The following is a 27,675-nucleotide window of genomic DNA, read 5'->3' on the forward strand; positions in this document are numbered from 1 at the left end:
ATATTGACGTCTCCAATAATTACCTAACATAAGTGGTTATGATACCGTGGACTGATGTACTAAGCATATCCAACACGTCAATAATATTGACACTGACCTATGACTATGGTAAATTATTCATTCTATACTATAACCCACTATAACCTGTGGCCTGCATATCGATAGACGACGGTTGACAATTTTGAATATTTCAAATTCAAACAATATTTTGTGTAGAATCCGTTTTATGTTAATTATTGTGTTTTGTGATGTAAAATGTGTATTTTGAACTGTGGATTTCACATGTGATATATAGTTAGAACTTGGACCACAATAATGTATTTTGAAGTGCGTGTTGAATTGACTTCATGAATATTAGTAGTTTTTGAAATCAAGCATTTATTGAAAACCTTATATACTTTATTATAGATAGAGAATACGCCGGAGCATATAAGAAAGACGAGAAGACCAGCTACTGCCCTACAAAAATCGCCTAAAGAAGAATGTCCGCGACTTATTCTGGCTCCATTTTCAAGACCACCTCAAGTGGTGTTCGACAATGTCCTCATTGGCAACGCTTGCGAAAGAATGTTGGAAATACAAAATCCATCCAAAGTGGTGCAGAGGGTAAGTAACTTATGTTACTATCATCATACTATAATATATATAAATATGGATTCATAATGCAATTTTTTTTCATATCACTTGCATCCGTTAACGTCCATTCTACGTTGTACTTAGCGTTATTTTTATGTTATGGCTTGCTACACAGCATATTTTATATTATTTTTAAACAGGTACATCACAACCAGTCTGTTATTTTTAGTACAACTTTAAAATAATGTAAACAAACATATTTTTATGAATTTCTTATGTTTTGAGTAAATTTTACTATATTTTTTAAAAATGTTAAATAGAATTGCACTGCACACAGAGCATTAATATGAACTATGTATGTATAAAAACTTCAAACCCTTCTTACACATTAACTACAATCAAAATAAGTATTCTTTTTTCTTTATCTAAAATGAAGTCAGGCTTATAAAGTTTGTTTTAGTGAATATAAAATAATTATTGATATAGGCACAAATGTTTAAAGGCAATTGTGAATTTTGAATTTGTCCAACTACATTATGGCTGACTACAACCATATTAAAAATGTATGAGATTCATTTACATTTGCTACCAGTTAGTACCATAATATTTTTCTCTGTAAATATAATAGCTATGAAGGCAAAGCTAGCTTGATAGATAGATATTCTCAACTTATATTATTATTTATAGATAACTCTGGAGAAGAGCTTGCCCCCTGGACTAATAATACACTTACCAGAGGAATGGCTTGATGTTGAACCGGATATAATATACAGCTTGACAATGACATGGACACCTATGCAACCCACTGCAAGCCGCAGCACAATTCGCTTTACAAATGATAACAGAGGCAGATATGATGTGGTTGTGGTCTTGAAGTCTACATTGGTAAGAATTTTTTCTCATATAAAAGATTTGCATAAACCTTCACCTGCATGATATAGTTTTCCGGGATGTCTGGCTATATATTTTTTGGGAATAGGAAGCCCATGTCCTGTCTAGGGTCTCAAACTATCTATCAATATATGTGACTATCAAATTTCATTGAAATCTGTTGGGTAGTTTTTGGGTTTATCACATTCAGACAGGTGGATAGATATGGCGGGGTACTTTATTTTATAATATATTTTTTTAAGAATTTTTAAGAGTAACAATCCCGTCATATTATTTTTCAATTTTAAGAAAAATTCTTTTATGAACTATTGAGACCAGAAGACTAGCGCATTTAAAAAAAAAAATTAAACAGACTCGTCAACTTTATATAATAATAGTAGAGATTAAATACCTAAGATATTATGAAATTGAAAATATTATTGGCTACATAGCCATTCTCATTCTGTTATATTATATTACATAATCATACTCTCTGTAATCTCTTAGTATTACCTCAGAAATGGCTAAGTTTGAATTTAATTCTAAATGCTGCTACTATGTTCTTTAGTTCAATTCCAAATAGCTCTCCCAGCTGTAATATAAGTCTTAAAGAGTAGGTATAATATTATATATCTCGTTTAAATTTATTTAAAGATGAATAAGCTAGACAATCTTAAAAATGTTAATCTACATCAAAAGTGAATAAAATATTTCGATCTATAATGCTAATTTATTGTTTTTTTTTTAGAACATAAAGGGTAAAACTAAACAATCCAAAAGTTTAAAAGTTACACCAGGAAAGATTAAAAAGAAGGTAGTGAAGAAATCCCCAGTTGACATTTACAAGCGAAAAATGAAAAAAACAAGTCCACACAAACTGTTACAGACATATAACAAAGAAAACATTTCGACAATAACTGATTATTCAATAGACACGCAAAGTAAAAAATGTCCCTTTGACTCACCAACTAGCATTGAACTCAACTTCAATACATCTGAGATATTTTCAAATGTAAGGAAGCCTAACTTACATGACACATATGACAGATCCTATGGGATTACTGATAATAAATTAAACATTCCCCAGAATGTACTAAAGCCATTCAATAAACAAACTTATGACAATTCAGCAACAGATATATTTGATAATGTTGTGTTCACACCATTAAAAAGTTTAAAAACAGTTTCTACAAAAACTGAGAAATTAGAAAAAGGCCCCAAAATAATTTTAAGTGTTAATTCAGAGAGCGATTTCGACGATAGCTTAGATTTAAACACCAATAAAGAAAATGAGACTCATTCAATAGTTAGCATAACATCAGCACAACCAAACAAATGGTTAACAGTGAACACTCATTACGAATCGCAATTTACTGAAACACCAACCATTCCTAACAAGAAACAACCGAATACGTCCTCTCCGAAGGAATTAAATAACCCAGACTTCTCTATAAATACGGAATTTTCACGTATTAGTGAATTGTCTTTTCTGCCCCAAAGATTTTCTACCGAGAGAAAATGTTTTGCTAAATTTAATAACGAGACGCACGATGTAATAAATGACATAAAATTAAATTCTGACACCTACACAAAAGACTCGCCGAATACACCCGTGGAGCTAAATTTCGGGCAGTTTGTCATGAAACCGCCGTATTATTTCATGAAGGAACAGCAACCAAAAATGTGTAGACAAGCTCTGTTCAGGGAATATAATCAGCAAAGAGAAATTCAAGACAAATTTTTCCTAAATCAATGTGACCAGAATGTTTGGCAGAACAATCTTAGAACTGACGTAAGATCTCCCCCGAGGTCTATAACTCCTCCTCTCCAATCAATCCCTGAAGAAAGTGCTCAAATTTCAGATATCTACGTATTGGACAAAACTGATAAACGAACGTCTACATTCACAATTAATCGAACTTTTGATAAAAATGACGACAAATGTGCTATGTCCGCTTCCAACAGACAGTCGTGGTCGAAGAAAGCTGTTAGGGCTGAGCCAGATCTTTGGAAAATCCCTGTATCATTTGCAAAGAAGTCCCTTAAATCTAGGACATCTATTAAAAGCAAAGATTCACTAGTTAACAAACCTAATGTCACCTTTGAGAGTAATAAAAGCATAAATCAAAACATATCCGTTAACATGATCGGAAATGTTTATTCCCAATCGACAACTGTAGATCCCTTCTTATCTACGAGTTACTTTTACGATGAAGGGGCAGTGGAAAAATTTGAAACTGAATTTAAGAGGTGGCTAAATTACATATTGACTCCTCCCGCCGATCTCGATAGCAATGTTGAACAGAAGATTGACGTGGGTAAGGCGTGGATAGAGAATAGAAATAAGGAAATACCCGCAGCGCCTACAAAAGAACAGGTTTCTAGCGCTTATCATAATAGCCATCGACTCGAAGGACTTCGCAGATCAGCGAGAAACTTGTTATTGAGTGCGGATATCGCACAAGTCTTTCTAAAACTAAATGCTCAGATTGAAAAGAAACTCATAGCCATAAGGAATGACCGAAATCTGCACCTAGATATTGGCTTGCAGAAAATTATAATGGAGTTGTTGCTATCGTATAATCCTTTATGGCTTCGTATAGGATTAGAAGCGATATACAGAACTGTATTGCCACTAAGGTCAAACAGCGATATAGAAGGCTTAACGACATTCATAATCCAGAGAATGTTCAAAAATCCATTTCTCAAAAACAAACACTCCAAATCTTCTGCACCGAATATGTTATTACCTGCCTACATGGAGGCCATCAAAAAGTTTACATTGAAGAAATTTTTCATGCTCGTATTCTTTTTAGATCAAGCCAAACAGAAAAAACTCATTCCTCACGACCCTTGCCTTTTCTGCAGAAATGCTGTTTGTAAAGAAAGTAGAGAAATCGTCATTCGATTTACGAGAGAATTGATAGCCGGAATAGGAGACGTTACTAAACATCTTCGACCTTTAGGCTATGTTTTAAGCCATAAACAGTCTTATTTGGACGAATACAAATACGCGGTACACAACATAGCCGTAGACATACGAGATGGTGTTAGGTTGACTAAAGTTATGGAAATAATACTAATGAGAAATGGATTGTTGAATCAGCTTAGAACACCTGCCATATCACGACTGCAGAAAATTCACAACGTTCACGTTGCATTAAATGCGCTGAAAGAAGCCAATTTCGTTATTTTTGGTGACATCACTCCTACAGATATTGCTGATGGGCATAGGGAAAAAACATTATCTCTACTGTGGCAAATCATTCATGTATTCCGTGCGCCCCTGTTTGAGAAAGCTGCAAACGTTATCCAAGCTTGGTGGAGGAAAAAATACGAAGTTATCGTAGAGAAACGAAAAGAAGAAGAGCGGGTATTGCACATAAAGAATGAGGCGGCAAGCATCATTCAGCGTTGGTGGCGCAAAATTCAATATGATCGCCTGGTGGAGTGGGAGATGCAACGGATTATAACTGCGACCATTATAATTCAAAAGTTTTGTCGAATGTGGCTATGCCGCACTCATTATCAGCAGTTGAAATGCAGCGTTTTAAAGATCGAAACTTGGTATAAGTCTGCTAAATTGATAAGGGAGGCAAAAATGCAACTTCAGCGGTTACAACTAGAAAGAAAACAACTAGAGGAGAAATCGGCCACAACGTTACAGAGATATGTGAGACGCTGGCTGTGTATGAGGCAATATAAATCAACAGTGACAAAAGTGATAATAATACAAAGCAATGTTCGACGATTCCTTGTCCGAAGAGAATATATTCGGCTTAAGAAATCTGTAATATACGTACAGCAAAAGTATAGAAGCAAGCAGTTGATGAAAAGGCACATCAAGGAATTAGCTTATAAGAGACGATGCGCTATTATTATGCAAAGCTATTACAAAATGATGAAGCAACGTAAAGCATTCCTAAGGTTGAAAAATGCAGTTCGTGTCACAGAGGATCGTTATATAGCTCTAGTAAAAATGAGAAAAAACCGTCAAAAATATGTAGAATTGAAACGAAATGTTATTTCCATGCAAGCTCTATACAGACGTAAGAAATGTCGTCAGGAATATTTAAGGAAAATGCAATGCATCATACTTCTACAGAGAAAATTTCGAGCCCAACTTTTTATGAAGAAAGAAAGAGCTAATTACTTACGTACAAGAGAAGCAGCGATTGTCATTCAAAAATATATAAGATCGTACTTGTACATGAAAAATGCTCGAAAACTTTATGTCGAACAACGGAAATCAGTAATTCTGATACAAAAGTATTATAGGTCTTACATTATCGCCAAAACTCAAAGGACATCATATGTTCAGCTACGAAAGGCAGCAATTACTTTACAACGGTCATATAGAAGTTTAGTATTAATGCGGCAGCATAGAAATAATTTCTTAAATCTCAAAAAGGCTACTGTAACAATTCAGAGACGGTTCCGAGGCCAGATGGCAATGAAAAAAGAAAAAGAGAATTATGACGCGCTTCGTAAAGCCGCTTTAGTGATGCAGCGAAGGTACAGAGCCCAACAGGCAATGCGAAAAGAACGATCCAGCTATTTGACCCTTAGGTCTTCTTGCATAGTAATACAGCGCTTCCATAGGGCCTGTGTTCAAAGAAATATCCAAAGACATGACTTCCTAAAGAAGAAAGTAGCTGCCATCAAAATACAAACTTGGTTCAGGAGTGTCATGGTACAAAAGCAAGTAAGACAAGAATATGAACAAACTAAGACTGCTTGTGTATTAATTCAAAGAGTTTTTAGATCTTATATTATGACTAAAAAGATACGCACTGAATACGTGAAGCTCAGAACCGCCACAATTATCATTCAGAAGTACTTTAGATGTTACATAGAAATGAAAACTGCACGGGAACAATATTCGCAGTTAAAAACGGCAACAGTCACCATTCAGAAATTCTACAGGTCCTATTTAGAAACTAAGAAGCAAAGAAAAATTTATTTGCAAATGAAGTCTGCTGTATCGACGATTACAAGTTACTATAGGCGCCACAAAGAATTTGTAACGACAAGGCAAAGATACTTGGACCTTAGAAAAGCAACAACGATAATACAAATTAGGTACCGTAGTTTAATAGCAATGAGAGAGCATCGAAGTGAGTATTTGAAACTGAGGAAATCAAGTATTGTAATACAGCAAAGATACAAAGCTTTTCTGGCAATGAGAAAAGAGCGTGCAGAATATTTGAAATTACGAGCAGCGGCCATAATCTTACAAAGACTTTACAAAGCAAACAGCTTAATGAAATTTGAAAGAAATAGGTATTTGAACACAGTGAAGGCATGTGTTTCAATTCAAAGTTACTTTAGGGCGTACTTGGAAGCAAAGAAACAACGAGAATATTATTTATCGTTAAAGAACTCTACTGTTGTATTGCAAAATAGATACAGAGCACTGCTTTCGATGAGAAAGGCAAGGCGAGAGTATTTACAACTTCGATCAGCTGTTGTAGTCGTACAAACAGTGTTTAGGGCGAAGATTCTTATGAAAACAGAAAGGATAACATTTTTGCGAATCGTGAGGTCGTGTATTACAATACAAAGGCATTACAGAGGATATGTGGAGGCTAAGAGGCAAAGAGAAAATTATTTGATGTTACAACAAGCCACTGTTGTGCTGCAGAGAAGATATAGAGCACTGCTTACGATGAGGGAAATACGGAGGGATTATTTACAACTACGATCCGCTGCTGTCACCGTTCAAACACTGTACAAAGCTATGCGTCTCATGAAAATTGAGAGGACGAGATATTTACGTACAGTCAATGCATGCGTCACTATTCAAAGACATTACAGGGCATATGTAGAGGCCACGAAACAACGAGAAAGTTATTCAACTTTAAAAACGGCTACAGTATCTTTACAAAGGCGTTTTAGAGCTTTGATTATAATGAGACAGACGCGGCGAGAATACCTGCAATTACGATCAGCCGCTATAACCATACAGACTATGTACAGGGGAAAAGTTGAAAGAAATAGATATCTACGTATTATGAGGTCGTCTGTCATTATTCAAAGGTTTTATAGGGGCTATGTAGCAACTAAAAAACAGAGACAAAGTTACTTGGCATTGAAAGCAGCAGCAGTCGTACTGCAAAGGAGGTATAGGGCTTTATGCGCAATGAGGACGACAAGAACCATCTACTTGGAGTATTTAAAACAAAAGATACTAAGAGAGTCTGCAGCGATTTGCATACAGAAGAATGTAAGACGGTATTTGCAGCAATCATGGTATAGAAAATATTGCAATATGGTAATATTAATTCAGAGAATTTGGAGAGGAAAGTTGCATACAAGATTGATAAGGTGCATGTTCTTGCAAAAACGGCGAATCGTAATAAGTGTTCAAGCAATTGCAAGGGGTTATTTGGTGAGGAAGCAATTGAAGGTGCAAAGAGAGAATGTCTTAAAAGTTCGAGAAGAACAAAGGCGTAACTGGGCTGCTTCTAAAATCCAGGTACGTGTTCATTGGTGTTGTTAAATTGTAATTTTGTGTGAGTAATATATAATTATAAAAATCTCACTATTATTACATTCTATGTGTTCAAAAGCTTTTGATAACTTGTTGACTTCGTCAATAAGCTTTACATAAAATATATATATATATATTTTTTTAATTGATGACATTGAAAACAACATACATTCAAAATACTTCAGGCTCTGTTTCGCGGACACAAAGTTCGTGAAGCCATTTCTCACGATCGGCGAGTGACGGAACTTCGACTCCGATGGCGCCAAGGTGGTCTCAACTCCGACCAAGAGACCCTCAAGGAGCGAAATGAAGAGGTCATGCATGTGCTTCGGAATATGTGCGACATAGAAACCGTCATCAGGGCGTTCAGATCACTAGGTTGATATTTTAATTTTATTTAATTTTGTACCTACATTTTGTGTGCGTTTTTGATATAGCTAGCTATAGCTTGGGGGTTAACTTTAACGTAAACCTTCATGGCTATGTTTCAGCTGTATCTATACACTAGTGATAAGATAATAAATTGATAACAGGCGATATTTTCATTATGAAGTGCTATTAGAGATGTTGCCGGTCGATCCGTAATATGTAAACATCCCCTCTCCATAGGGAGAGAGGGAGACTCCCTAGTCACTCACAGTCTTACAATATATTAACATGTCCTGAATTCGGGAAACCACCTACTCATATTCTATAGTACGAGTATGTGCAAATTAGAATGTAAATAAACAAAACAATGCATATTTGTCAGTTCTTTATGATCATATCGACATTATTTACAGAGTTACTAACGGAGGTATTCCCCATGATGTACAACGACGTCGCCGCGTCGATAGTGCGTCGCGTGTACGTCTACATGTCGGTAACGAACAGATCCATTTCCAGCATAGAAGTGTTGAAGTCTGCCGCCGCTGTGCTTGTCAATCTGACGCGATATAGGTTCACTGGACCGAAGATTTATGCTGTAAGTACTAATTGTAGCTTTGAAAATATGAATCAATAATGCTAAGCTATTAGAGATCTACAAATAACCCTATATAGATCTATCTTTCAATCTCAGAGTAACTAGTAAGATAATATTTTGTTGTATAGCTAAATGGAAATCTACTAGAGTACGCGTACAATCCTTATACCGGTTTGTTTTGTACTTAAATAATGTGTGTAAAAACATAATAAAAATTTGATGAAATGTTAGGTAGCATGATTAGTTTTTATATAGATAACAACTTGCTATCACTCTCGCACGCCAGCATTTAAATGGCGATGACGTTACAACATGGCTTAAGTACCGATGTTCCGCGATTGGTGGATGAGGTCTTTTATAATTTAAACGGCGTTCAGTAATCAATAGTATTCTATAATTATTTTAAATATGCATTTTATCCTTTCACAGCGACATCGTATACCAGCTATATTAAAGTTCATGTTTCGCTTCAGTAATAGTGAAACCCAATTGTTTTGTATACTAGCGACATATCTGTGGCTCTTTGCTAAATATGACGGTGTTAGAGAGGTGAGTGCGATATGTATATTTTAAAATTATAATAGAACTAGCTTTTGCCCGCGGCTCCGCCCGCGTTATAAAGTTTTTCGGGCTAAAGTTTTCCGTTATAAAAGTCACGCTATATTTTTCCCGGGAGCCTATGTCCATCCCATGGTCTCAAACTGTCTCCATACCAAATTTCATTTTAATACGTTGGGTAGTTTTTGAGTTTAACACGTTCAGGCAGACAGATGCAGCGGGGGACTTTGTTTTATAATATATTTTTGTAGAACTTTTTAAGAGGAACAATCCCGTCATACATCATTGTTGCATAACTTCAACCGTTTACGCAGTGCACGCAACGGAAGCTCTCAATACTAATAAATTTTCCCCATTTTTGCAACATGTTTCATTACTGCTCCGCTCCTATTGGCCATAGCGTGATGATATATCGCCTATAGCACTTCAGGAATAAAGAGCTATCCAACACAAAAAGATTTTTTCAATTCGAACCGGTAGTTCCTGAGATTAGCCATTACTGCTCCGCTCCTTTTGGGTATAGCGTGATGATATATAGCCTATAGCACTCCACGAACAAAGGGCTATCCAACACAAAAAGAATTTTTCAGTTTGAACCGGTAGTTCCTGAGATTAGCGCGTTCAAACAAACAAACAAACAAACAAACTCTTCAGCTTTATATAATAGTATAGAAGTATAGATTTTTTAGAACTTTTAAAGTGGAACAATCCCGTCATACATCATTGTTGCATAAATTTAACCGTTTACGCAGCGCCGGCAACGGAAGCTCTCAAAACTTATAATTTTCTCGTTTTTGCAACATGATTCATTACTGCTCCGCTCCTATTGGTCATAGCGTGATGATATATAGCCTATAGCACTCCAGGAACAAAGGGCTATCCAACACAAAAATATATTTTCAGTTCGAACCGGTAGTTCCTGAGATTAGCGATTACTGCTCCGCTCCTATTGGGCATAGCGTGATGATATATATAGCCTATAGCATTCCAGGAACAAAGGGCTATCCAACACAAAAGAATTATTCAGTTCAAACTCCTAGTTTCTGAGATTAGCCGTTACTGCTCTGCTCCTATTGGTCATAGCGTGATGATATATAGCCTATAGCACTCCACGAACAAAAGGCTATCCAACGCAAAAAGAATTTTTCAGTTTGGACCGGTAGTTCCTGAGATTAGCCATTACTGCTCCGCTCCTATTGGGTATAGCGTGATGATATACCCAATAGCGTGATGATATAGCCTATAGCACTCCACGAACATAGGGCTATCCAACGCAAAAAGAATTTTTCAGTTTGGACCAGTAGTTCCTGAGATTAGCGCGTTCAAACAAACAAACAAACAAACTCTTCAGCTTTATATAATAAGTATAGATAGATGTGAAAACTTTGGTATAAAATACATAGTATAGTTAAGTATGTATCAAACCTGAAAAGTTTATTTGGTAATAATTAAAGTATTAATAAGCAAATTAAAGATAACATTATAAAGTACCAGTCATAAAAAAAATAACATTACATTTTTTTTATTGCTCTGACTAACTAAACGAGCTTGCCGTTCGCCTGATGTTAGCGACACGACCGCCCATGAATAGTAGCAACACCATCCAACACCTTAAATTACAAAGTATTGTTAAGTATTCCATGGCACTCGCCATTCTAATACATGAGATGTTGAGTCTTATTATATCCAGTAGTTACACTGGCTCCAATGTTCTTCAGTTGCGATTAAATTAAGAAGTAATGATTATATAAATAATAGGTATCCAAATTACTATTAATAAATATCAATGGTTTATCTTTTCCGTAAAAGATTTGTGATATTGTAATACGCTTTAATTTTAATAAGAAAACTATTTTTCTTCTCAGGATTTGAAGGAATACTTCCACGAAAGCGAAAATCACAAAATGCTTATAAGCATCAAGAGAAATATAGATCGAATGAAGCGAATGGCGTGCAATGTGACCAGGAATAAACAGCCGGTTCAAAACGCAAGGGCCTCGCTTACGCATTCGTTTAATCAGAGCATCAGTAGTACGGGAGCGTGTAGAAGTAACTCATTACTGCCGGCATTAGAGCCAGATTACGGCATAATCAGAGCCGACAAGCCGCGATACTTCGTGGACGCGCAGCAAGCTATCGACTGCCTTTTCTATACATACGCGTTGTGAATTATGCACATATCATAGTAATATATTTTTAGCTTATATTCATTTGTTAAGCCGAAGACGTCCTCGACAGCATATTTCGTCAATATACTTAATTGATAGCATCTACAAGAGTAAAACTTGTATATTACGGCATTAGAAGTAATTTTAACTTATGCTTAAACATTATCATTATTGCACAGTAACCGTTATTATTTTCGATAAAGTTGGTAAGAGTTTCTCCATATGTGCCTATTACAAGTTAAATAACGGTTATTAACATAATATTAAGTTGTATAATAAATTTTTGACTAATATAATTTAATTTGTTCAGACGGATTCTAAACTTTTGAATCTTAAACATCTAGCTTCACCCAGCCGTGGGAAAGTTGCTGTGGCGGGAGTCAGCAACAATTAAAAAATATCTTGTTGTTAATATGACAAAATAAAACCCCCTTATTCATGCACATTTTTATCTAAGGACGAAGCATTACTGTGATAACAAGTTTGTTTCTCAGCTTTGTTTATCCGACAGCCAACTAGATTCAAGTTGTATCTCAATATTAGCCAATCACAACGGCCCTATGTCTCCGCATTGTGAAGGCTGCCATGCCGCCAGCACTAAGAAACATACTTGTTATCACAGCAAAGCTTCGTCCTTAGATAAATAACGTCTATGAATAGCGGGGAAAGACAGCACGGCTGCCGTTGCCTGTAGGGTTGTTGGCCTCAAAACCGAATTCTGTTATTTATTATATCGCGTTATATGAACTGATTATGGTGATAGTTATTGTTTTCATATAGTATGTAAAGCTCATTCCTAGATGAAATGCGTTTTTATTTTTGCGAAAACTTTTTATTGATTTCGACAATATTATTTTACAATTCATAAATTCAATTTGATGCACCTTATTAAATACTATATTCATGACGCATGTTTTTGAATGAGCTTTAGTCGAGATGTGTTATTATAGTTTAATAATGTTTTTCTAACATTTCATGTGCTGTTAACAATAATTATAATTGTGTATTTTATGACAAATAAAAATTTCAAGATATTTTGTTTTCAATTACCTTAACTACCTGTCCTCACAATTTTTATCTAATTCGTGATAATCGTTTGCATTTTAGTTGTGGTCCCGGAACAGAACACATACACATACGTAAGTGAGCCCTGCTTTAGCGGGATTACACGTTGCGTACCATGGTCGCTATATGGGCGGGCGGATACAAAATATATTCTCTATAATAGCCTGCAAACAAATTGAGCATGCTATCGCGTGGTGTGTGTTGTTCACTAGTATAGCTACACTTACGTCCAAACATTGGGATATGTTTGGACAAATTACCATGCGATAATTTACTCAAGATGTTACCTAACAGATATAGTATCAGTAGCAATATAGTAATCGTGCGGTCAGTAGTTGCCAATTTTAAATCACAGGTTTCCATGAGTAGATACTTAACGTTCTAAATTTCACAAGTGGATTCGTTGCTACAGGGTCACAGAGAAAATGGAAGTACTGGCCGTATAGTTGCTCTACTTCTGTAGAAAGACAAAAATCGATTTCTAGCCTAACAAAATTTTGTACTTGTACCATTTTGGAACGCTTCATTTAGACCGACTCATAGGCCAAGAATTTTAATAAAATATGTAGCTAACACAATCTCAGTCGACAGCCAATAATGATTTACGCAGAATACTAAATTAGAAAATTCGCGTTCCTCAGTTCAATCTTGGAACATTCAATATAACGGTTGATATCTATGGTTTCAAGGTATTTGATGATTTGATAGCTCGTAGGATTTGAGGTTAGGATTGTCATTTCCCAACATTTGGTTGACATTGACATTTAATCTCTGAACGCAATTTGCAATTTCTATAAAAACAATAACAATTAAATAGTGGCCAAAATAATACTTTGTGTTTGTTTGATGGTCATAACGGAATTCAAAACATGGACGAATTTGTGAACTACATATTGCTTATATTGGTCATACTGCCAGTGGTTTTATTTATTAATTTGTGGGCCGGCATTGGATGGGAGTTGTTTATAAACAATTAAGTGGAGAATAGGAAGTGAAGTTTTTGTCACCAATTTACCACTTTCTTCGACTGATGAAAAAGTAGGTCTATCCTACCCACGTAATAAATGGAAAATAAAATGCATGTGTTTTATTAAAACATTTATAATAAAATTTGCTTACATACAATAAGTATAGTTGCAATTATCACATTTTCATCATAATCTAAAATACACAAACATCAACAATCGATAAATTATTTTTGGGTGGCTAATACTGACCCATAAGTGATTTCTATTTTTATACAAATCACTACTGACATTCTATGGTATCTATGTTTTAGTGGTTGAAATCTCTATTTGCAATAATTAGTCATTCTATTTTGGAAATTTAAGATATTTACACAATGAAGGGAGTAATGGAAGATTATTATCATAACTTTGTTATTGGAAGTTAATAATGAAATAATTTTATATGACAACTCTTTGGTCAGAATGAAGCATAATAATCTATGTAAAACTACTACCGAGATTGCACTGTCAATGTATGGTAAAGGATTTAGGGAGGCCAAGTGTAATAGCTTATTATTACTTATTGTATTTTCTTTTATTGAATCACCCAGGTTTGTACTGTATAAATGTATTAAAATTAAACTACTTTTCGGATTCTATTGTGGTTTTTTATATTTTAGTTTTCTCCCGACATTTAGAAGACTTTGCAGCCTTCATAGTTACGAGGGGGACTCAATGATTTTAATGTATAAATCTATATTATTTATGTATATGTGGTGTGCATGACATAGTTGAGAAAAATCTACATTGGTTGAGATAGTTCCAGAACTGTGCCTTAATTCATGGTAATTCTAGAATTATGTGAATACATGAGATGCTTCTTAAGGATTTCCTGTATTTTGCTTAGGTGTGCAAGTGCTATAATAATTAACAATACTTTAATTCTGGCAAGAAGCAACACTCCGGCTTCGCTGCACCTTTACCATGAATATTAATGATAATTGTCCTATAATTATTTTTTTGTTTTTATATACATATTTACGGTATTCAATTGAAATAGGTACAGTATGAGTATTAAAAATATAGATATTTCTAATATCAGACTAATGTAAAATCGCATTAAAATATTTGTCATTTATACTGTTTTAATGATAAATTGACAGCCATTATAATGAAAAGTTATTGGCCATGAAAAGTAAAAAAATACAAAAATATAAATATATGGAATTAAATGATTATATTTTTCAACTAGAGAATTGAGATTTTTTTATGAAATCTGTAAGTTTACAGGTAAGGGAACTATGGAGTATGGTATATCATATTCAGGGAACAGAGAAGTTATTTTAGAAATAAACTATTTCCACCTATACTATATTCAACCTAATAGATTCTAACAAGATATATTTTTTATTTTCATTTTTTTTCTCTTGGATATAGAGTAGATCAGTATGATAATCGTCTTTTATAAGATTTAAAATTAAATTTAAAATCTATTACGGTAGGAATGAACTTCTGGCTTCACATCTCTTCTATGGTCATCCTTTCCTTCTTATCGTTACAGTCTAGTGTATTCATAAACATAACTTGGTTAAGTCCAGAGAAATGATATAATAAACAGACTGTTCCTCAGTGCTTTTGGCAGGAAGACATTCACAGTACGTAGGCATAGAATAGAGAGGAGGGCGGGCTGTAGTTGGATAAAATTGAGATACTACTTTATTTCAGTTGAATGATAGATTTAAAGCCAAAGAAAGCTATAAAATTGCGGAACCTAGGTACGAATGCATTGTGCGTCCTTATGGTTTTTTTCTGTAAATATAGAAGGCTTTAAATGTGTCATGATTTGTTTGATATCTTAAAAACACCCATATTGTTAATCAGTATTTTTACTGATCGCTGTTTTGTATTACTCTATTCTTGCCTTCCATCTTTGAGTCACAGACAAAACATAGATCAGGTTAATCATAGATAAATATTTCAGATATGTTACACAATAAATAAGTTGATAATGAGCAAAACATTGTCACATAAGAATAAATTACCAATGATTTCAAAATCTTCACCAATGAAGTTAAATTTCACTAGATAGTATTAGCTCCTCCATCCCCATGTGGCCCCGGTGTCGCCACACGCGGTACCTGGCTATGTCCTTCCTCGTCACCATGCCTACAACCTGTGGAGTCAGTCAATATGTTCAGGTACCTATAGATTACACCAATTTTGTAGCATTTATTCATACATATGGAATTTCTTAAGTCATGTTTAAAAATCTCTAAATTATTCTCTTTTTAACTGAAAATGCAAAAAAGGGTTACTCGAATGATTCTATTTTTAGTAAGAAAAATTTAACTCTTTCCAGTTACAAAACTTTTTTCCCCTCAAAAACTAATATAGTTGATGTATTTTGAGGGGCTCCTTTTTCCGTACTTAGCCCGTAGTAAGTCGGGCCGTTGTGCGTGTAAACCGTTGCGTGTGTAATATAGTTGATGTAAATAATAGTGTATATGTGTATCTGACCTCGTTGACGTCGTTGACAATGGGCAGGTGCCTCAGGCCGAGGGCGCGAAATAGGCGGAAGAGGCGCGGCAGCGACGCGCGGTGCGGCAACGTGTACGGCGCCGGGTTCATGAACGGACGCAGGTCCACCGTGCACGTCTTCTCCCACTCCGAGATGTCCAGCTGTGGGATTTGTTACTTTTAGGTACTCTATACGGTGTATGGATAGGATCGACATTAGCTTGGCATTTTGGGCATACATACATTGTATTTCATAGGAGGTAAAAGATTATGTATGGATAAATAGTAAAGTATGCGCGTGCGCAGGTGTCAGTGTATGTGTGAAATTGAATAATAAAATATTAACTTTACCTCATCAATGGAAGGATACCGCGGATATTCCCGTCTGAACATATTCGAGTCTACTTTGTAGTTGGACCAAGTGGTGTTCGCGTTCTCGTTGTAAATCTTGTTCTGCAGCAGCACGATCAGTTGCGATCGCAGTATCAAGCCTCTGAGACGCTTGTAAGTGGTCACGTCACCCTGAAAATGATTTTGCGTGTTATTTATACAATACTAGCTTTTGCTCGCAGCTTCTTTTCCCGGCACAAAAAGTAGTTTATGTCTTTCTCAGAGTCTCAAACTATCCCCATACCAAATTTTATCGAATTCCGTTGAGTGGTTCAGTCATAAAGGCCTAATAGAGTTACTTTCGCATTAATAAATTCACTGGTGTATCGCTCAACAAATTAGTTGCATCGAAATCAGTTAGGCCATTTATACAAACAAATAAACAGACCAATTTAATTAAGTTCAATTTGTCTACTCACTTCGTCAGCAAGCGGCGGGTCGACCACCGGGAATCCGTTGTAGGACACGAGCTTCAAGAGTTCGACGATGTGGCCCACGTTCTCCACGGTGCGCAGCGTGAACACGGGGTGCGACATCACCTCGGACGCGTAGATGTTGTGCGCCAGCGGCGGCGGCTCCCACGGCAGCAGCGGCACCGCCGCCAGCTGGATGTGGATGTCGTATATACCCTGGCAATTAACAATACTTTATATATTACTGGAACAGGGGCCTTATACTATATGCCACAGTATTTTGACAAGTATGGAACGCACTGTATCACGTTTAATAGGGGACCGGCCTATGCTTGATTTTGTACATTATTCTATGTGTAATGGCTTTAAATACGAAAAAGAAGCACTTCTGCGAAAACAGCATAACAATTGGTTAAAAAATGAGCGAGTAATTCATATTTAAAATATTGTAATGTGTGCAGGAGTGGGCGCGATGTGGGGATATCGCTTCATCTCTTTCTTTCGCACGCGTCGTAATTCCCGATGACGTCACGTGGATATTTTGTCTCTTTTCTGTTTCTTGTTAATTACCCCTTCCACCGAAATTCAAATGCTTATAACTTGTTGATTTTTCACTGGATTTTAATAATTTCTTTGGTGTTATAATTTATATTATGTAAATATTTGATAAAATTGTTAAGAACAAAAATGAGTCCGGTACCCTATTGTATTCAATATACGATCCCAATCGCTTTTTCCGATCTATCTCAAAAATGGACCAATCAGAACATGTTTTTTTTGACATGTTTACAAATGGCTTATTTTGATTGGTTCTCGAAATCGGATTGAAGATTGAGATTGGGATCGTTTATTGAAAATGGATGTAAGACAATAAAAATTGGCTCACAGCACATATTCCATACTGTATCACGAAGATAACGAACACTATCCGTTTTACGAGCTTACACTGCCATAGGGAATAAAAACCGTGCCATATTGAGGTAAAACCTGGAATTATTATCTGGTACTGACAAAGTTCTTTAAAACGAATAAGGAAAAGTGGCGACCACAAAGCAAAGTTTTATTTTCCTCGTCAATCTCGGTGGCGAAGTTGTATTGCGTAGGTATGAAACGGCTATCACGTTGAAGTCTCAGGTTCGATTTTAATTGGGGAGTGGCAGTGCAATATTACTTTTTTTTGGTATCAGCTAGGTGTGCCTGGCAAATATCAATTGCTTCGTCCTCTCTTACAAGAAACATAAAACTAGCTAAAGGTAATTATTTTAGACCCTCAACTGCCCTGAAAAGAGAAACGGAGTAATTCCATATCTGCCCGTACCTCGTTGAAGAAGTCTCCGGTCCACTTGGCGACGACGAGTGTGATGATGATGGGCAGCGCGTTGGAGATCTGGCCAGTGGTCTCGATGATGATGACGGTGAGTGAGATGGTCATGCGCACCACGCCGCCGAGCTGCGCCGCCGCGCCGATCAGCGCGTACTTCGCTGGGTTGATCGTCTGGGGATAGATACTTGTTATTGTACTAGCTGTGAATCCGAGTTACATTTTTGGAGGATTATTTAAAAAATATTTTCTTTGCTTACAAATTTGTAATACGCAAAATTGTTAAAATTTCTGCTTCTTGAACCATAGAATTGATGGATTTGAATAAAAGATTACCATCACTATCCTCGTCCGCCGTTTTGAATCAACGAACCTAATGGCTCTTTTCGATCCATGGCCGAAAATGGATCAATCACAAAAAAAAAATGTCGAATTAAAATTAATTTTCGGAATTTATCGCGTTTATGTAAATTTTTACATGAGATATTGTAACTTTGACTTTTCGGACGACCGACATCTCAGTCCACCCTGTGATCACGATGGCTGCAGACTATTCGAAACGTCGCGTTGGGAAAAAATAATATAAAAAACGGCGACTAAATCTAAAAACCAGACATATCGAAGACTAACATCGCGTAAACATGACAAAAAAAAATTTAATGCTAACAATGATTAGGATAAAGGCATCAGATTCCACTCGTAAACATAAGATTTTTTTTAATGCTTACAAGTGACTGAGATAAAAGCATAATATTCCATTCACTTACATTGGAAGGCAGCATGTACTGTATGAGTATGGCGAGCAGCCGTCCCCAGGCGGCGCCGGTGAGCAGGTTGGGTATGAACAGGCCGCTCGACACCGCCAGCCCGAACGTCCACGTCGACAGCAAGAAGTAGCACACCACGAACAGTGATATAGACCAGGGTTTGTATGAACCTGGGGACAAATTCAATTTATGAATAACGAACTTTTGTACCCGATTTCGATATACAAACATGCGTTTTATCCCAAAGGGGGTAGGCAGAGTTGTAGCCTGGGGAGTCACTTTTCGCCTACGCGTTTCGTTCTATGATATGGTAGGGGACGAGCTTATAGCTAAGTGAGGTACAAATCCTAGACTCTGGGCTGACACTGAATAAAATCCTAATATCACTCCCTGACCTTAGAGAGTCGTACCAACCAAACCTAAACCAGATAGAACCAACCACGCCACCAAGGTAGGCTGGGAAGTTTATTCTGGAAAGTATATCAATAACGCTGTCCATATCCATTCAACTACTAACGTTAAACGCTAGTTTTATTCTTTCTCACACCAACATACTATTGCTTATAATTAAATGCTGGTTTCGAATTCGACTCATATATGATTCGCACTGGATCAGTTTTCGTTTAGTGTTAATATCGTAGAGTATGCCGTGACCGTTACCGATGGGGTCGTGCAGGAAGGAGCGCACGGACGCCTCCGGTGTCTGGAACCATATCGCAGCGAGAGCGTTGTATTCACCGTCCGCGCAGTACAGCTGGACAAAGAGTACTTATTTAATTCAATGTTATAGCCCATACTAGCTAAAAAAAAAAATTTCTATGGTCAGTCAGTCAGAAAATTCTGCCCGTTCGCAAGCTCTCTTGATAATTTTAAGTTCTAATTTCATACTTATTGGATGACATATCATCAGGTAACTAAGTTGCATTTTGTTCTCTTTTCGCCTTCCAAATGGACATTAAATTATCTATATTCAGGTTTTGTCATATCTATTATCAAAAAAACATTTAACTACGAATTCTTAGTCTATTTATTTGCCTTTAGCACCTATATACATAACATTACATAAAATAATATTTCTCATAATTTTTTTAGTCTTCAAACTCTTTAGTTATAGAAACCTGAATGATAGTATGATCGTACCTGTAGGGGCACCCTGGTGGGGTCCTCTCCGAGCGGGCGGCAGTCGTTGAGCAGGAACATCATGAGGAACCCGCACGTGGCGCTGGCGGCCGCCACCAGGCACGCCTCCACCACGCGCAGCCATGGGGAGCTGACGTATCTGTTATATACATATTATTATTTATCAATCGTGTCTAATCGAGAAAAATACAGGCAGAAGATCGCGAGATCCTGAGTTTTAGTTTCCATATAGTAAAACGGTATCAGATATCGGTATCTTTAGGGACACTATAGCTCCTACCGGACGCTTCGGGCTCACATCGTTAGCAGAGACCTTACTACCAAGTAAAATGCTTTAGAAGAAAAATAAAAACAAATTTTCCACCGAGGTATCTAATTTCGGCACTGTTGGAAAACACTACAAAGCTTAGAGCTGTCATCTTTGGGTTGGCAATTTTCTATTTCTACCATCAAACAGCATCATACAGTTTGAACCACATCGTGGCAGGCTGTAAAACTAAGTAGCGAACCCACCGGATCCTGAAGACAGCGAGCTTGTAGTTGATGAAGTTCCACAGAGCGCCGAGCGCGCCGCCCACCGCGCCGAACAACATGAACACCGGCAGCTCGTAGAACTGGAACGGGAACGGGTCCATCCTGCCCAGGTTCAGGAGGCCTGGCCACCACCGTTCAAATGCAATATTATTACATTTTTTTATACACTGACATGATAATTTTTGAATCTAGCCATGAAGAAATAAGTACCATTCACCGGAAAACTAATAAGCAGTGGCGGTCTTAGTGGGCGCGAGGCTCCAGGAGAAATCAAAGATACAACGCGTTGCCCCGGATGGCGCAAGACAATTCCCCGGTTTTAACAGTTTTTGGTAAGATCGTAAATAAGTCCTCTAAAGCACCGCGCGCGGCCCTTGTAGGCATGAGGCCCTGGGCGGTTGCCCGGCTCGCCTCCCCTTAAAGCCGCCTCTGCTAATAAGTGAGTTATCTGATTAAGAAATCTGCCCTTAACAAAAAAAACCAACATTATAAAAGGACACAATTCTATCTTAAATATAATTTTTCAATGTTCAACAGATCTATGTGTTGTATTAGGCATTCTTGAATTGCTAAAAAAAACAATCGAATTCAAAATCTCTCCCTTTTTTTGAAATCGGCTAAGAATAATCACATACCTGGATAACTCAGTTCTCCTGGATGTCCGTGGTACGCGGACAGCAAGCAGTTCAACGTGAATGTCGACACAACTGTGCCAAAGAACGTCCGCCATGTCAACGCCTGGTTCCAGAAACTGGTGCCTTCCTCCAGTGAGAATAACACTCCGCCTGGGGGATCATACATATTCTATGAACAGGGTCGAATTTAAAAATTTTTACAAGAGGCTACGCTGTAATCTTAATCTATTAAACAGGGGCGTATTTGGAGTTACGCCCTGAATAGATATTCTAATGTGATTTTACAAAAAAACAAATTACTAAAATAATATTGTCACAAAGTGGTCTAAAATTTCACTAATAACAATTTAAAACACCAGCATTCCAAAACATAACTTCCCGAACTAGCAACTGCAATGATTTTCTGCCATGTGTACTAGTTACTAAGAAAAAGCATACAAAATATATAGTGAATGCATCCCCTACGAAACCTTCCTGACTATTTCAACAATTTTCATTTAAATTGTTTTGTTTCATACCTATTGGCGCTCCAAAAGCAGCGGACACGCCGGCCGCGGCTCCGGCAGATACGAAATCACGCTTCTCATGGTCCTCGCGGAAGTATTGGAATATCTTGAAATCCTTGTTGAAAGTAGTACTTTTGCCTTGAGATATGCCCGCCGCCACCACTGAGCCGCTGTGGATCATCGGGCCTTCCTAAAATAGTAATATATCTAATAATTAACCCTATACATATTTTTCTTCTTGCCCTTATCTCGTTACATTTTTTTTTATCTTGCAACACTATTTTTCAAAGCATGTTGCAGAAAACATTTGGTTTAGTTTTACGACGGAATGCCTGACGTTAATCTTCTTTGGGGAATCCAGTTAAGGTAAATGTTGTTAAATAGACCCATGAAAAATGTTGCTACAGTTCTTGTATAATTGGAATATCATTCATCGTTACACCTTTATTAGTTTTAAAATAAAGTACATTCAATATAACGTCAATATAAGGATGAAGCTGGAAATTTCCTCTTAATTTTCCACCAGTTACAAATATAATAACTATACAACTAGTAGGTGTGTACTATAGCTTAATATATTATTCAAATACCTTTCCACCAGCTAAACCGCCAACCACAGCGGTAATCACACCAACAGCCTTCACGATCAAGGTTTTGATGCGCACTACTCGTGGCACTTTCACACCGTTCAGGTAACATTTCACTTGAGGAATACCACTCCCGGCAGCGACTGGCTAAAATAGTAAATAAGGAAAAGTCACGTATCTCACTGTCACAAAGAAACTGACGTATGTAACAGTTTTGAGGTGCTACGTTCAGTTCTCGGATCTGTTTATTTAATTTTCTTCTTTCCGCATGTTTCGAAGTTTTTTTTGGCTTACAGACTCCACAGTCAATACCGGTGGAAACCTGCGAATGGGATACTGGAATCCCGCGACTTAGCGACTGCAGGCCTGGAGGAAAGTTGGGAAGAGAGTGAGGGGGAAGGACAGGGAACCATCTTAGGATGGGCAGAGGGGTAGAGCCAGGAAATGTTTGCGAGCCCTTATAGGCCTCAGTGTAAATTTGGCAACCAAGAGGTACACATTCCACTATGTGCTGTTTCGAGTTTGGCAATGTATGTTTGTAATACACACACACACAACATCACGCATTTTATCCCCGAAGGGGTATGCAGAGGCGCAACCAGGGCACCCACTTTTCGCCAAGTGTGTTCCGTCCCATGATGTGATAGGGGGCGAGCCTATCGCCATATCGGGCACAAATTCCAGACTCCGGGCTGATACTGAGCAGTAAAACCCAAATAACATTTTGCCCGACCCGGGATTCGAACCCAGGACCTCAGAGCGCTACCGTACCGCGCATGCAATACAACTACGCCACCGATCCAGTCATTATATTATCAGACAGTATATTTGTAATAGTAAGGACTAAGGGTATTTTCATCAGTAGCAGAGATTACCTAACAACTACCATCTTCCTACTCATTTGGTTTATTCTTTCTGATTTTAATGTAAAAATGGGTTATTTAGTTTGCTATATTTTTAGAATTTTCGTCTTGTCCACTATAGTATATAAATTTCCTAATAATTTTCAAAAGCCACTTTAATCTTCCTTGATCGAATTTATTTAACGTTGCACCATCTTGATACATTACATTTAAACCTCGTAATATAAAATTTATTATATTAGGAATGATACCACAAAACTGGTTCATGGTCATTGTCTAATATGAAAATAAAATATATTATTAAAAAAGGCAAATTAAAACATGTCTAATGAATCTATTAAGCGTAAATCATTTAAATCCCCTGACAACTTGAAAAATTCGTACAAAACATGGTTTATTAAATAAAACCCAAACACAAAGTTGTAAAAACAAGACAAATCTCATTTATAATTTATTATATATATATTAAATGCAACAGATTTTTATTTTATTTCTGTTGATATTTTGACATTGCCTTAGAATAGGGGGTTATACTTATACGATCTAAGTATGTGATTATAATAATAATAATAATATAATATCAGCCCTGTATTATATATTGCCCACTGCTGAGCACGGGCCTCCTCTACTACTGAGAGGGATTAGGCCTTAGTCCACCACGCGGGCCTAGTGCGGATTGGTAGACTTCACACACCTACGAAATTCCTATAGAGAACTTCTCAGATGTGCAGGTTTCCTCACGATGATTTCCTTCACCGTTACAGCGAACGATAAATTCACAAAGAATACACACATAATTTTTTAGAAAAGTCAGAGGTGTGTGCCCTTGGGATTTGAACGTGCGTACATTCGTCTCGGCAGTCCGTTCCACACCCAACTAGGCTATCGCCGCTTAAGTATGTGATTATTACGATCTAATAGAAACCTGAATAGTAATCAAAATATTTGTGGTTTTAGAATTAGTTTTAATTAAGTATTTGTAAATACGGCCCTGTGTTATCAACCAGGATTAAAATTAGTGGGATTACGGAACATTTTTAAAAATCAATTTTTATTGCATTTTTCGAACCATCGCAATAATCAATCAATCAGCACAAAGAATCGTTTTAGTATCTATTGAGTTATTCAAATTGCTTATTCTTTGGATCAGATTAAAGATTAAGATTGGTATCGCTTATTAAGAATAGTCATAAAAGATTGAAAACATAATGTTTTGCTTATTTCTGTACTGACCTTTGAAGGCGAATTTCATTTTATCATTATATAAAAAAAAAAGAGATGTCCCTACAAAGGTTAAATGTTATTTAAATGTATTACTCACCTCGACATACGCAACAAGCATAGATCCGATAAACACTATGCATATATTCGATAACACCCACAGTAGATACGGAATATATAGACGGTCTTGTAGTACATACTTATCCACAACTGTTTATGTATATGTAAAGAAATTAATAGAATAAGATCTGTTACTTTGATTGTGCCTCACATAAAACGTGTTGAACGAATTTAGTCTAAGTTACATCGTTATATTACGCGATAGTCTAGTTAAATCTATATCATTATGTTTGAAAAATAAGTCAATAAAGTTGTTAATATGAGTTCGCCACATAAAAGCGCGCGAATTTCAACCTTACAGTCATAAAAATTGATACACATTCTGTAAAGCATAAATACTGTTTCATTAACTTTAATTGTAGACATACTAAATTCAATAAAAGTGATTGCGACAGCATATATAATGCAACATAAATGTCATGCAGAGACAATTGTTGGTTCATTTTAACATAATCACTAGTAGACGTCGCATAATAAATTATTGTGACCTAATATATACGATGTTATCTATAATTTAGAATTTTATAATGTAGGAAGGTCACAATTTATTAAGTATAAACTGAAGCTGATTAATCTGGCATTCTAAGTTCTCACTAATGTTTATTTTCATAGATTGTGCTACGGGACAAAAACTAGGGTTTAGGGCCCTTTAAATGTTGATATAACTATATTATAAAACTAAATTATGTATTAATGAATAATTTTACTACAAAGTTATTTAATCACAATGTGTCATATTAAATATTATTTTCCTGTTTAAAAATCATATTAGCAAAGGATACATTTTTTCAGCGCCTTGTATTTTATATTTGAGAACTCCTCGATGCAAATATCAATGATAAAAGCTATGAGTGCTGTTATTGCACCAATGAGCATTATGATGAACCAACGCAGGATGTCCTTCCATACTATAAATGGGTAGCCTCTTTTCCTTTCTTCATCTAATAGAAGGTGATTTTCACATGTGTCATAGTCTAAACTCTGAAAAAATATAATAAATACATTCATTCGCTCCTCTGTCTCAAAAGAGGCGAGTATAATTGCAATTATTACAACCGTTTTAACCACTTTTTTTTTAAAAGCGTGTTTGTTATCTGTTTAATTGCTTTTTTTTTCAAATAACAACATTTTAATTACTCAACTGGAAAATCGAAAACAGGTTCCAACCAACTGAATACATTATGTAAAACGAAAATGTCTGTAACTTTGCTCTTAGTACATTAATAAATTCATAAATACCTCATACTTAGCTGAAAGCACATTTAACGATCCAGGTTCTATTTTTTGTACAGGATGTCTACGTCGGACTCCATGGCTGCCATTCAATTCATCATCATCATTATCCTGTTAATATATTAAAATTAACTTTTAACCAGAATAAATGTATTAAAAACCTTCAAATAGTGCCACCGCAAGCTTTTTCCTTGTGACATTGAGGTTCAATAAACCTTGATTATTTATACCTGTGGCGAGGTCATCAAAATTATCTTATTAGGAAGATAAGTTGTAGAGCCAGTTTGTACAGCTTCTACCGTGGGACAACCAACTGGGTGTTTGGGCATGCTCACAATGTAGTGTTATTTTTGCTATAGATGCAAATTCACCTCTATTTCTGACAATCTAAATTAACAAATAATCTTTAAATAATTACAAAATCATCCTGAACATACTTTACGGGTGTTCATAGGGTGTATCATCATACATAATATACAAAAAAAATGAGAATAGAATATGTATCCACATCTTAATTATCCCTGCTCAGTAAAATTTACAGATCCTATATTTATTTGACAAGGAGGTACTTATTAACTCTACTTCTGGTATCTATTTTCATAGAGATTAAATAAATATGCAGGATTTAAAAAAAAATTACAATGTGCATGGAAAAATTAAAGAATTTTTCCATGCACATTGTAATTTTTTTTTTAAATAATTTTCTGTTTACATTTGTTTTGCAATGCTGAATACAATAAATCTATTAGATGGTCTTCGTATAGGCTATACATTTGTCATAAAAAAAATTACATTAATGCAAGTACAGTGGTGACTGGTGTGTAAACAGTTTCTAGCACCAGGGCGAAACTAACAGTTATAAATATGTAAATGTGTTTAAATATATGAACTAAATCATATATGACAGAATCTTATAACGCAATATATTTTAATTAATTATTATAATGAAACATGAAACCTAAAGCTAATTATACTAGACTGTACTAAGGTATATGTAGGAAACATGATCCATATTGAACAAGAAAATATCCTTAGCCACATATATGAATACTAGGTATAAAAAATAATTGGTCAAAAGTCTGAAAAGATTTGCATTTTTGGTACTAAAATCTGTGAAGTTTGGGCCCCAACCAACACAGTACTCTTACTTAAACACACACAAAATAGAAATAGTAACATAAAGCATATCTTAATGGAAATAAAATGTACAGGATATCATCATTATCTAATTGTATTTAAAAAAAATACTATTTTTCTATTGTAGTCGTTGATAAAATCCTTTATCGATTTGCATCCCGCGTTATGGGCGTCTGCTATAGGTTTCATTGATACCTAAACATAAGTACCTCATAATTAAATGCCTTGTTGAGTTGTGCGCAGTTCGATGTGCTAGCTTCTTCGTTGCTCACCAACTGTGCTGTGTCGGAGGTCGTTTCACTAACTTCAGTAACTGATACTGAAGAACTACTCATTTTTCTTTTCTTTAAAAGCCTTTACGTTAAAACTACTCAGATTCACTCATCACTATCTACGCCATTAAAATTACCAAACTTGCAAGCAGGTCACGGAGAATCCAAGTTTTAATAATGAATATTACAGAATATTTAACTGATTTAAACGAAAACCACACATGCTCGCAATTACTTTGCAATAATATAAATAAAGAATAACACGATTGACGATGTCAATATTAATGTCAACAGCAAATTTGTCAATCGGTTGACAAACTCAGCTGTTGCGTCATGCGTAGTTCATGAATTTCATTACAATTTGCGTCAATGTGGAGT

At 36.0% G+C, this 27,675-nt stretch overlaps 2 protein-coding genes across 2 annotated transcripts; one reads left to right on the forward strand and one right to left on the reverse strand.

Annotated features, from left to right (window-relative positions):
• Positions 1-143: 143 nt before the first annotated feature.
• On the forward strand, positions 144-12,661 carry LOC115440714 (abnormal spindle-like microcephaly-associated protein homolog). The gene is made up of 8 exons (XM_030165133.2): positions 144-327; positions 409-606; positions 1,264-1,461; positions 2,195-7,924; positions 8,125-8,317; positions 8,722-8,903; positions 9,333-9,452; positions 11,327-12,661. The coding sequence occupies exons 1-8, from the start codon at positions 316-318 to the stop codon at positions 11,627-11,629; spliced, it is 6,936 nt and encodes a 2,311-aa protein (XP_030020993.1). The 5' UTR covers positions 144-315; the 3' UTR covers positions 11,630-12,661.
• Positions 12,662-13,779: 1,118 nt separating this feature from the next.
• On the reverse strand, positions 13,780-27,645 carry LOC115440715 (H(+)/Cl(-) exchange transporter 7). The gene is made up of 16 exons (XM_030165134.2): positions 27,235-27,645; positions 25,895-25,999; positions 25,438-25,636; positions 24,636-24,745; positions 22,455-22,598; positions 21,877-22,054; positions 21,359-21,508; positions 20,703-20,844; positions 20,190-20,328; positions 19,710-19,803; positions 19,050-19,219; positions 18,280-18,456; positions 16,968-17,177; positions 16,510-16,680; positions 16,159-16,320; positions 13,780-15,814 (listed from the first exon to the last, which is right to left on the reverse strand). The coding sequence occupies exons 1-16, from the start codon at positions 27,358-27,360 to the stop codon at positions 15,713-15,715; spliced, it is 2,379 nt and encodes a 792-aa protein (XP_030020994.1). The 5' UTR covers positions 27,361-27,645; the 3' UTR covers positions 13,780-15,712.
• Between the last annotated feature and the right edge of the window lie 30 nt (positions 27,646-27,675).

Source organism: Manduca sexta, chromosome 12 (assembly GCF_014839805.1).
Source record: "Manduca sexta isolate Smith_Timp_Sample1 chromosome 12, JHU_Msex_v1.0, whole genome shotgun sequence".
Classification (NCBI taxonomy): domain Eukaryota; kingdom Metazoa; phylum Arthropoda; class Insecta; order Lepidoptera; family Sphingidae; genus Manduca; species Manduca sexta.